The 12,869-nt window shown below is 35.0% G+C and overlaps 1 protein-coding gene across 2 annotated transcripts in view; it reads right to left on the bottom strand.

Moving 5' to 3' along the window:
• The window catches only part of WASL (WASP like actin nucleation promoting factor), a 69,608-nt gene that overhangs the window by 37,278 nt on the left and 19,461 nt on the right, over positions 1-12,869 (bottom strand). For both annotated transcript variants that reach the window (XM_074367144.1, XM_074367146.1), the window contains exon 2: positions 434-568. In XM_074367144.1, the coding sequence (XP_074223245.1) occupies positions 434-568 (135 nt within the window). The remainder of the gene's footprint in view (positions 1-433; positions 569-12,869) is intronic.

Below are 12,869 nucleotides of genomic sequence, written 5' to 3'. Positions count from 1 at the left end.
GATACTGTCTAATGCTTTAAACCTGGGCCAAAGTAAATAAGTACATACCAAGCTAAAATATACTTCTGTAGTTCCCTGAAAGGACTATGTACTCGTCTGCAATGGACAGGATAGAATAAAAAAAAAAGTATTATTAAAAAAGGAGAGAATGTGGGGAAAGTCCAAGGCCCAAAGGAATAAAAACAGACAAACCAACAAAACCATTAATGTGTGGGAAGAAAAAATGGGGAACTATTCATGTTCCAGCTTAGAACGTGTTCCCATTTGGTCCCAATGCCCATGCTTCAATATCTAAAACCAAGCTTCACTCTTCTAATATTAATTTAAGTATAATTTAAATATTACATACAGGATAAACAAATCTATACTAAATTATAATTGAAGTAGAAGACCTAGTCACCTACAGTTTAAGTGGAAGTAAAACCAAACTCACCTTGATATCAAATATTCTTAAAAAATAAGATCTTTGTGGATTGTCCTTAACAAGACAAGCAACACCACTGCACTTCTTTGACCACATACAGTTCCGATCTGCTGCATATAACTGTACCACTGCTGAAGACATAGTCTGCAAAACATAAAATTTATAGCCATTAGGTTCAAAATAATACGAATAACCACAGCTCCTGCTGCTACCTTGACAGCAATCTCATGAGAGACACAACCAGAACCCCCAGCCAACCTGTACTTAAATTCCAGACCCAAACAAACAAAAAAGTAATAAAAATTGATTGTTATTTTAAGCTACTTTTTGAAGTAATTTCTTTTGCAGTAATAAATAATACAATAACTATATTAAATATAATTATTGAAAGCTAACATTTACTGATGCTTAAAATGTCAGGAAATGCGCTTTAATAAGGACTTCTAAATTTAACTCCACTTAATTTTCATTACTATTATAACCTCACTTTATGCTTGAGAAACCCAAGGTTAAAAAGGGTAAATAATTTGCTCAGTATCACACAGCTAAGCAGCAAAGCTGAAATTCCTATCCAGACAATTTGTGACTTCAGATCCTACATTCTTACTCCCTCTACTACACTGTTTTCCAATAAAACGAACATTTAAGCAATAAAGTAGCAGTATTAGTAAAGACTGACCTCCATAAAGCAGTTAACCACTTAAGTATAGGTACTAAGTCAAACCTGAAAGCAAGATTTGTGGTTACTAATTACAGTGCTGGACACTTTGAACATATTATCATCCCAAAGATAAATTTTAACATCTCCTTTTTTAAAGATGATAGAACTGAGGAAAAAAAAGATTTTAAGTGAATTGTACAGGATTACACAGCTTGAAAGCTATATTGAAGATATGAAAAGTGATTTGAGCAACTACTGTCCCAATTTTCCCAAGGATACGTATGTACCTAACTAGCACTCTTTGAGATGCACAGGAAAGAAGCTAATTCATTATATGCAATAGACACCTTAGAACATGCATTAGGGTTTTCCAGTACACCATGTTGCCACCTCCCTCATGACTGTATCATGAAACAATGGAAACCTTCATTTAATTCTAAATTCAGTTTCCTTTATATTATAATCTAGAATGTAACTAGTCAATCTCAGTTTCTGTAAGAGTAATACACCCATTTACTGGCACAGCACTTACACATCCTCTGAAAACAATAATCACGTTTTCTGATCCAGGAATCTCACTCCTAAACTAGAAATTGAGGAAATAACTTGAAATATAACAAAAATTATATTTTAATATAAACATAAAACAAACCATTTATGTGAATATATATTAATTATGTTTTTTTAATAGAAGGAATTTAAATAACCAGAAATAGATGATTTAGTAATTTGGTACATCAGTTCAATGAATACTGGGCGTTGTAATAAAAAACAGAGTACATTAAGATTTGGAGATGCCACTGTTTTGGATTACTTATCTATGCCTGAAGAATGCCCTCCTTTAATAAGAGAATTTCAAAGACTTATTACACATGCAAGTCTTTTCTAATAATAATAAAGGCAGAAATGTAAGATCAACTGCTGGGAATCAAAACTTCAGAAAGGCTTTCCCAGAGAACTGTGTTACACATTTTTAACGTTTGCTGACCAAACTCTTCTTTGAATTTCAGAGACAGTCATGAACAGGACACAAAGCAACAGAAGTTCCACAAGAGCCATTTTAAAAATTATGAAGATGGCTTAGAAACAAGGACTTTGGTTTTAAAAAGTAGCCTGGAGAATGTGAGTATGCCGTCGGCCTGCTCAGAACATACCTATGTTCTGCAAGTGCACACCCTCAGCATGAGAGCGCCACAGGCTCCCTGACCCCGGGCATCTAGCACTGAAAACTTCAGAAAAATGGGCTTTTCATATATTAGCTTAAGATGTTAAAGATCAAGCAGGAGAATTAAAAAATCAGATGAGAAAATCTGTTTTCTGACGAAAATTCATATGAATTACAGCCCTGTTAGTATGGTGCTGTCAAAACGCATTCATTCATTTTTAAAAATAACAATTAGGAAAATGAGACACCAAGCTCTAAAAACCTTCTTACTTTACTTTTTAACCAGAAAACAAGAAGTTGCAGCTTGCAAAAGAAAAAAATGTGTTATTAAATAGAGCCTGAAATTCCATTATGGAAATCCCCTTGCCAAAGGACCAAATATTAACACTGTAAAACACTGTCTGGATGTATATATGAACTTAAAACAACAACAAATTCCCCACCAAATCCCATTTAAACATTTACATAAATTTAAAACAAATTCTTAAAACATCTGCTTTTAAGAAATAAAGACCCATTAAATAATTTTATAATTTTCCACGCATAGTTGGCTATTATAAACCTTATTCTAAAACAATTTATGAAATTTTAATAATAAAGAACCCAACTTATCAGCAACTTTCAGTAATGGGATTTTCAAAATTTTGCTACAGTGTCACTGTCAATCTAAGTGTGCCTCCTTCATTCCTTCTTATCTTAAACCGGCAAAGTCTGAAAATTATATACTGTAGCACCTTATAAAACAGAATAATTATAGTGAATGCAAGAATAGCATAACATTTAATACACAAATGCCAGGAATAAAAAAAAAAAACAGTGACTATCCCTAAAACTCTAGACTGACAGTGGCTTAATTAAGTTTTTAAAAACATTCTTTCCATTCCTTTAAAGTAATTACAGCAATCAACTCCATTACTTTCTTTCATAATCAAGATGGTATTATTGAAAAACAACCTAAGGACAAGTGCTTAGAAAAGGGAATCTATTTCTTATTAGCCCCAAAATGTTAGGGTTAAAATCTGTTAACCAAAAGGGGGAAAAAAGTACTATATCAACTATATTAACTTTCGTAGAAATAGAACCTGTCCTATCTCACGCATTCCTGATACTTCAGTAGGGTTACTGCAATAGCACATCCATCATCAGAACTTTCACTGTTAAGGGCAGAAATAAGATGGAGGATAAATTCTGGGGTATGAATTCCTCCCACTGTCCCTCAGCAGGGCACTGCTGACTCTGCACTAGTCAAGAAGTATTTCCCTGATTCTCCAGGCTGAAATGACTGCTTTTTCTTTGTGTTTCTAAAGTATTTTTTGTGTGTATCTTGTTACATCACAGATCTTATTCTAAAATAGAGTAATTTTCTGTATTTACTATTAAGTAGATTGTATGCACCTAAAATAGTTTTGCAAGCCTATACTTCCACTTCACCTATACTTTGCCCCAAGTAAGCAAACATGTGTTAAATTAAAAATTACATATTCTGATTTTGAAAATGATACTATGATAATGAATAAGAGAATGACCTTTAATTTGAGGATACATACCCTGAAGTATATGGGGCATCATATCAGCAACTTATTCTCAAGTGATTCAGAAAATAGTAATGCACATGTATATACACACTGAGGAAACCATGGTAAAATGTTATAAATGTTTGACAGATATGGATGAAAGATATACAGGAATTCTTTACACTGAATTTGCAACTTTTCTGTAAGTATGAAGTTATTTTAAAATTGGAAATTTTTAAACGCACAAGTGATTCATAAAAATGTAAGACTCTTAACCCACTTCCACAATCATGACAGTCTTGGGCAGGAGGCTTTCTTCTCAGAGACACTGCTACCTCTACACGTTAGCCACTGCCACACTGACCCTAAACTAAGAAAACCGCCACTTCTTCCAAGTCCCTCTATACTAATCCCACTTTACTACAAGGAGTTTCATCCTGAGTAAGACTCAAATCACAAGCATCCACCACTTCTACAGTTTAAATTCCTTTCACATTATCAGAACCACCACATTATGTAACAGGTCAGAATAAGAATTTCAGGTCAAGAAAACAGATGTTTATTATAGAATCAACTAATGACAGAGAAAAGACTGGAAAATACCAGGACTTATAGATCCTTGCTTGACAGCCAACTGCCTACAACAAGTATTATGACTTAATACTGAATAACTGTCTACAATGATGATTATTTTAATAATCCAATAAATATACAATAGTGTTAAAGAAAATAATTCTCAAAGATATATTTTCAATGAATATTAAAAATAAAGTGAGCATGGAAAAAGAAACCATATGACTGAATAAAGTCTTTTCTATAATCATAATGGCCTGGATTAGTAGTCAAAACAATTTCAGCGTTTTTTATGTGTATGTGTAGCCCGAAGTTCTAAAAACTAATTTAGGAAAATCCATCCTAAGTTTTATTATACAAAAGCTAAGCTTTATATATGTTCCTAAATACTCTGATGATATATTCACATGAAATGTCCCATTATTATCCTGAATATGAAATTTGAATATGAATAAAAGGAATTTGAAAAGTAAAGCAAGATAAAGAACTTGGTTATTCCTCAATTAAAAAAAAATTTAACTATAAAAAATCTGAATTCTTATAATTACTTAATTATACAGCAATCTCAAAGAGCAATTTTCTAAATAAAGTATAATATGGCAATTACATGGCAACGTAAAAACCTAACAGAGAAACCACCCATTTGAAAAATAGAAACCAGTACCAGTAAAATTTATCCAAAAAAAGAAAACACAAATAATTCACTTTGGAAAGAAGAGATTTTATCACCTGGTAATTTCCACAATGAAAAATAATCTGAAAAAGGAAGGAAGGAAGGAAGGAAGGAAGGAAGGAAGGAAGAAAGAAAGGGAAAAAAAACCAATAGAAGATGGTAGAGATTTAAAAAGACTATGTTAAAGACGAAATAATAATTTTTAAAAAGCAAAGCTGGAGCAATGGAAGAGAGGAGTACAAAAGTAGTAAGTAACAAACAGAATCCCAACAGTGAAGAAAAAGGGAGCCAGATAAAAACAGCTGCTGCCTGAGGGACAGAGCACAAGTAGTCTTTTAGGTCTTAGTAGCCGTGTAAGAAAACTGGTGCTGGGTATAGTTGTTCACCAAATGTATACTGGGCACCTACCACGAACACGGGACTGTATAAGTGGGGGTGGGAATAAAAGTGGAGTGGAAGCAAAATAAATTGGACAGACACCTCATGAGTTCTAACAGGCAGATAGACATTAATAACTATTACATAAGCTATAAGGGAAAAAAATCCAGTATGCAAGGAAAATGTAAAATATACCTAGCATGGAAGGCTTCCCTAAAATGACACTGTACTTGAAGGATGAAAAGGGATGAGGCAGGTGAGCACAGAGCTGGGAAGAAACAAAGACTATACCACGGGAAAGAGCTAGGGGAGTTTCTGGAGTTGTGCAGGGTGGAGGATAATAAAGAAATGAGGGGTATGGAATAAGGTTACAGACAATATTAAAGTAACATCAAACAGCTCAACCCTGGTTGAGAGAGATAAACAGCCACACAGTTTGGAAACGTTGCCTGGAGGTGTGGCACAGTAGTTTATCATTTCTGTATTGGCCCTTGGATGCCTCTCAGGATCCAAGTTCTTGTACAGCCTCCTCCCCTACCGACTCTGGGTTTATCCGTATGACTTGCTTTAACCAGTAAGACTTCAGGCAAAGCAGAGCTTGAAAAGCACATGCACGTTGTGGCTTATCCTCTTGAAACTGCTGCCCTAACACCTGGGGTGAAAAACCACACAGAGAACATGAACATGGCTGCAGTCATGTTCCCTGCCCTCGCCGAGCCCAGCTCCTACCAGACTTACCAGCGGAATGCCACTACATGAGTGAGCCGAGGTGACAGGAGCAGACTAACCGCCCAGCCAATCCACAGAACTGTGAAAAATAAACTGATATTGCTTCCAAGTCACAAACATTTTAGGTGGTTTGTTTGTAGCAATAGCTAACAGATGCAGGGAATTGTTTTAAGATATTAAAAACCGTAACAACCTGTAATAGATAATTCTAGCTCCTTCTTCTATTCCATTTATACTGGACCTGTGTTTAAAATTACCAGTAAAGTTATCCAAAAATTTAATCTACAAATCATAAGAATTTTAGAGCTCACTCTCATTACCAGTACACTTTCTTTTTTGAAACCACTTAAAAATAACTTTCTAAACAAAAGCCTTACTAAAAGAAATATGCTGTGCAATAGACTAGGTTCACTCACTAAACCACTCACACCCACACATCAATCATTTCATATAGTGCCTGTGATTTAAATTTCATACATCTAGAAAAATGTAAATTATATGGCACAAATCTTTAGCATTACCTGCGAACAATCAAAATTATAGATACTAAAACTACAAATGGCAAGGCACTCTGTACTGTGAATTTTCTACTTCAAGGACAATTACATACAAAGGCTCTGAGAGGGATATGAATCTCATTACATACTGGGTCATGTTTGCAAACAGGTGAGGACACTTAAAAAGTGTCAGCAAACAGGTATGGCTTGCTCTCTTCTGCTTCTCCCTGCCCTGTAGCTTATGTAGACCTGCTTGAAAGTTTTTCTTCTCTTTTCTGTTGCCTCTTCCCTTTGTCTGCTTCTCTCTTGCACGGTCAACTGGATTATGGTAAACTTAAAGTTTAGGTTTGGGTTTTCAGGAGTTCCTTAGGATTCTCACCTCAGCTCACCAAAGTTTAACATTATCAGCTGAGACACAAGCTCTGATGACAAACAAATTTATACAGACAGAGAGGTAGAGAAGTAGAGAGAGAGAAGGAGAGCATGTGTGTTTCTGCTACCACTTTCCTGTGAAAATAACAATTTGGGATGAGAGGGTAGAAAGGTAGGCACTTTGGTCACTTAATAGGATTTGGGTATTCCTGAATCCTAAAGCCAAATGCCATGTAATACCATATCATAAATTTACCAAGCATATAATCTAATCCACTTATTTTATGGATGAGGTCACTTTATTTGCCAAAGGCCATATACTGGTCAGCTCTGGATAAATTTTCCAATAGCTGCTCATTTTCTATTCACCATACACTATACTCATTGATTCATCCAGTTCCTATATTGTCATATTTTTACCCTATCCTATCTAAATGATTCTCCAAGAAACATATACTCTTAATATGATTTTATTCCTCTACTGATCCCATTTGGTTCAAGATTTTTACTTTATATTGGGGGAGAGGGAAGGAGAGGTTGGAGGTGGTTAGGGTGGTGGAAAACACAGGACTGCTAGTGCATGAGGGAAAAAGATCTTTATGTAAAGAAAAACTTCAAACAGCTGTGTGTTCTATAACCTGAGGACGTAGGTAGATTTACCAAGAAATCAATTAAGTTTAAGTTTCAGGGAACTTTACTTAGAAGAGCCCCTTGCAAGGCTTGGTTTACTCTCCTTTGACAGCAAATGAAGTGACAGCAACTCCACCCTCATTCCAGGAGGATCCTCTCTAGTGATTCCTGAACATGATTATCTTGGTATTGCCATCAAGGACGTCTTATCTCAACATTTGCCCAGCCCCAGCAATAACCTGTCCCTCTTGGATTATATGATCCATCCAGACCCAATCTTTAACCCCAAGGAAAAGAATCTGAACGAGTACTGTCCAGCTCCCTGCTCGGGGTGGGATACTATGAGCAAACTTCATGAACATTTCTGGCGGAGGGGGCAGTGGTCCAGCCAATTGAGATCAAAGAGATGGAGTTTTCCCAAGGAAAGAAGCATCCTCTAAGCAAAGTGAAGGAAATTACAAATGTGCCAATACCAGTAACTGGTTTCAGAAAATTTCTTTCAGCTTTACAACTATCAATAATAAAAAACAATAAAATTTGATCAAAAGTACTGAGCAGCAGTCTTTTTCCACAAAGTCCCAGATAGGTAATATTTTAGGCTTTGTGGGCCATTAGGTCTCCTTCAACTCTGATACTGTAGTGTGCAAATGCAGCCACAGGTAATTTGGAGATGTCTGTGTTCTAATAAAACTATTTATAAACTCAAGCAGGCTGGATTTGGTATAGATGTTATAATTTGCCCCATCTTGAGCAAGAGGAAAGATTCTCTCTATAGAAAATATAAAATTGTTGTCATATAAAGAGGAGATTGATAAATACGTGGCCAGGAAAAGGTAGATAAAAAGTATTAAGGAAGTGTATCAGTAGGTTATAGCAGAAATAAGTTATAATAGCAAGTAAGAAGCTATTTTTCTGGATTTTTTTAATGTGTATGGTATTTTTCTATTTGTTGTGATCTTTTCTCATGCTAAATAACCATTTTTATATTTAATTTTTGGATTCTTTTTCTTAAAGAGAGCCTCTCCAAACTGTATAAGCCTCAGGCCACAAAACCTAGATCAGCCTAACCTGGGGTGAGAAAATGATTCATTAGAGAAACACAATTCTATATCTAAAGAAAATGAACTATCTAAGCCAAACCTTTTGCCAAACCAGGTTTTTAACATACAGTGACCTTACCCATTAAGAAACTGTGGCTGAGCAACTTCAAAAAAACCCACTGAATAAAGCAGGTTGGAAAGGCCAATGGGTATGTGTTTGAGGGACTCAGGAGGGTGGGAGCTCTTTTATGGTCAATCCTTCCTGTAACATTCTTAATAGATGATTACATAGTATTTGCTTGAATGCCTGCTATAATAGGGAGCTCACAACTTGAGGGAAGAAATTCTTATCATTGAGCAGCTCAGTTACAAAATTCTTAATACTGAACCTAAACCTGTTTTCCTGGTAGTTGCCACTCACAGGAATTTTAATTTTCAATTATTCATTTAAATATCTGTTGAGCATTTGTTATGTGATAGGTATGGTACTAGGTACAATATTACAGCTAAAACAACATAAAACTGGAGATGTATACTATCCCCAGTAATTACAGCATACTTATTTCTGTGTAATGGAATAATATTTTTCACTTCCATAGAGATGTGTCCCCAACAATTCTATTTCTCAGGTCATCTCCTTTTCAGCTAAAATTTATTTTGATCATTCCTCATCTGAGCTGATTTATGGCTTCCTTATCAGCCGTGTTGTCTTTATCAGACTGGTAAAATGAAGTAGATGATATTTATATGCAGTCACATCAATGCAGAATGTTGGCAAAATAATCAGGGAAATAATGCTCTTAATCACAGAAAGAAATGCATGTGCATCCTCATTCTTATCTATCATGCTGTATGTTGGAGACAAATGGGACTGTCTTTGTCTAATTCATTATCCTTTCTCATATCCTGACCTTCCATTTCAACTCCATGCTCCCAAAGGTGAAACACCCTGTATCTCACCATCCTTTTATCTGGCTAACTCTGCTCACCTTTCAAACCTCAGTTCAGAGGTCACCTATGGGATCCCTTAAGTGTTAACACTTAACCTACTATTATAGCCTACTATTTATGAGAATAATCAACGTGAGCCTGCCTAACAAGATACTTTGATCAGCTTTAGTCATCAAAAATTAGAGGGAGGAAGCAGCTCCCATTTTCACTAAGTCTTATAAAGAAGATTCTCTTCAAAAAAGTCAATTGACTGATTAGGTAATTAGGTCCTTTCAAACTACACAAATGGTTGGGTTAAACTCTTTAGCGGACAGGAAAATACTAAAGAATAAGATGAACTATAGAATCAAAAAAATGGTAAGTAGTAAACATGCTGAGAAACTTAAAGTTCATTTGGAAAAAAGAAAAAACCTAGAATAGGAGAAATTATGATCTCTGACGTAGCTAGTATAGGGGTTTTCCCATTAGCAAGCATAGATACGAAGAACTCTCCTGGAAGGAAGCCTAGTGGGCTGTCTCCTTGACAGCAGAGTTGCCATAAATCCTCGGCAGTCTAGCCCATGTACTCAGAATATATAGGCAAGCATTACGCAAACAATCTTGCTTATTTAGAACAGTAATAAACTTTCTAGTAATCAGGAGAGATGAGAACTATTCCATAATCAAAGATAATATAACATACAGTGTAAAAGAAGACCTGTAACCTGACCGGCAATAACCCTAAAAACTCTTACCATGGTCAAGATGAATAGATTCATAAGATGATAAGATAATTTGCATCCTGTAGTAACAGCAGACTTTGGAGTAGGAAAATATAGCACAGTAAAAATATGGTACCCAAAATGTTTCTATAGATGACCTACCTTATCATATGAGTTAAAATAATTTCAGTTTAGCCTATTTAAACCAGGGTAAAAGAGTGACATATTTTAGAAAGACTTCCATCAAAACCATTAAAGTAATCCAAATTTTACATTTATTAACTCAACTCTTCAGAACCTTAAAATTATCCAAAATTACTCAGGCAACTGGAATTTTCTAGATCATCAAGAAAAATACCCACTCAATTTATTAAATAAGTCACAGTTCAGTTTTACAATGGGATACTATACAGCTTCTTAAAAAAAAAAAAAAGAAGAGGCTCTTTTAGTCATGATAAAGAAAGAACTTCAATATACACTGCTACGTGAGAAAAAAACAAGATGTAAAATAAAGGGAATAGTATGTTAACATTTGTGCACAACAGCAGGAGCAGAAATAAATAATTTGCATTTGTCTAAATATGCATAAAACCGTCTGGAAAGAGACATAGAAAACAAGTAACAGTTGCCAGCTGTTTAGGGGTTTTGTGTGTGTGCATGTGTTTTGTCAGGAAAGGAAGGACTGGGCAAATGCATTTGATTTTAAACCATGTAAATATTTTAGCTTTTCAAAAACTTAAATGTTGATTTGAAAAATACAGACACCAAAGAAAACCAAAAGACCTATTCAAGTCACTTCATGGTAGAAGTCTGGGAAAAATAAAAAGATCATCTTTCTGATCGAGAAACTATAAACCAGGAAGCATTTCTAGTACCTTTTAAAAGCTTTCTTAAAAATTAAAAGTGAACATTGCTGAAAATAACATACTACAGTGTCTAAAGCTATAAAGGAAGAGAAAAGCAAACTTTGGCTCCTACAGGGAGATAGCCTGTCTGTAATGAAGGTCAAAGTCTATGATTTCTCTCACAGACTTTCCCTTTGAGTCTTTTCAACTCTTAAACACAACTAATCAAGATAAGCAAGTTTAAAATTCAATTGGTTCTGTCTCCCACATTTGTTATTCTACATGCAGGAATTCATAATTACCCAAACTCTTAAAGACAGTCATAGGAATGTGTCTACATATTATATATCTATACATGTATATCACATTTAGTTTGACTTTCATATGTACAATTAAGTTGGGGGAAGGACATGCAAAGAGAAGGGTAATCTTAGAGTAACTAACAGTTTAAATTCAACATACAACCTAACTAAGGAATTTAAGTACATTTCAGACTCTCCCATACATTATGCATAAGAATTAGACAGGCAAAAAAGGGGGGGGGGACTTTTCTAAAGTTGTTTTTAAGATTCAGAGACTTGAAATTATAGTGTAAGACATTAATAATGATCTAGTAATTTGAAATATAAACTTACCCAATGAACTAGGTTTTATATGCTTCCTCAAAAAGCTCAATGCTGCTAGTTTCAAAAGGCAATTTTTATTCAAAAAATGCATGAACCAATATTTCTCTCTGGTTATTATTATTGAAATTGAATGAACACGCATAACTAGATGCTAGATTGCAACTCCCACAAAGGAGTAGGAAACTGACTGTATTAAAAGACAGATCATGTTAGTTTTCCTCCAAAAAAAAAAAAAAGACTACCACTTAACAGATGAAGAACTTGTGGGTGGCAGTGAGGGAGGTGGGGAAGGATGTGAGGATTTTATACAACATAATACTACTCTATAAGATTGCATTATGTGCTCTAAAGGCAAAAACAAGCTAATGATTTTCTCTATATGGAAAGGTAACTCTTGTATCCCATACCACATTTAATCATTTGAATGTTCCATATTTTTTCAATGTGTAAACATTTGGAGACTAATTCACTTGAGTCAAACAGAACTTTTACGATGTTACTGTCCTCCCCAGGTCAGGTGCTCAACCAGGTGGCTAGACGGGGAGGTGGGAGGGCACTTTTCACTTCTGGGCTCCTTTTTCCTGTGCTCTCTGGGGCTGCAATGTCTGATAAGGCAGTCAATAACCACACTTAGCTATTCAAATTTAAAACAGAAAATTCAGTTCCTTGGTCATATTAGTCACATTTCAAATGCTCAATAGCCACAGGTTACTGCTTACTAGACAGCACAGATGCAGAGTATGTCCATTATGAAAGGTTCTATTGGACAGTACTGCTCAGAAAAGCCCCAGGGAAGAGATTTTATACAAATACATTTTTAGCACAAGATGTGGAATTTACGAGGTCAAGGGTAAGAAAGAGTTGGGGTCATTAGATAAGGGAATATTCATAATAAAAAGAATTAACAAAGTAAATCATATTCATTCACAGAGTGTCTGGCTAACTTAGAGATTAAATTTGAATGGGGTGTTAAATTCATTTTAAGAAATATTTATTATTTGCTGAAAATAGAAAGATAATTAAGAGATGGTCCCCATCTTCAAGGAGTTAATAAACTAGTAAAGGAGATTAAAAAATAACTAAAAGTATG

The sequence above is a fragment of the Camelus bactrianus genome, chromosome 7 (genome assembly GCF_048773025.1).
Source record: "Camelus bactrianus isolate YW-2024 breed Bactrian camel chromosome 7, ASM4877302v1, whole genome shotgun sequence".
Taxonomy (NCBI): Eukaryota; Metazoa; Chordata; class Mammalia; order Artiodactyla; family Camelidae; genus Camelus; species Camelus bactrianus.
The sequence above is the reverse complement of the archived record's forward strand: the minus strand, read 5'-3'. Positions and strand labels throughout refer to the sequence as shown.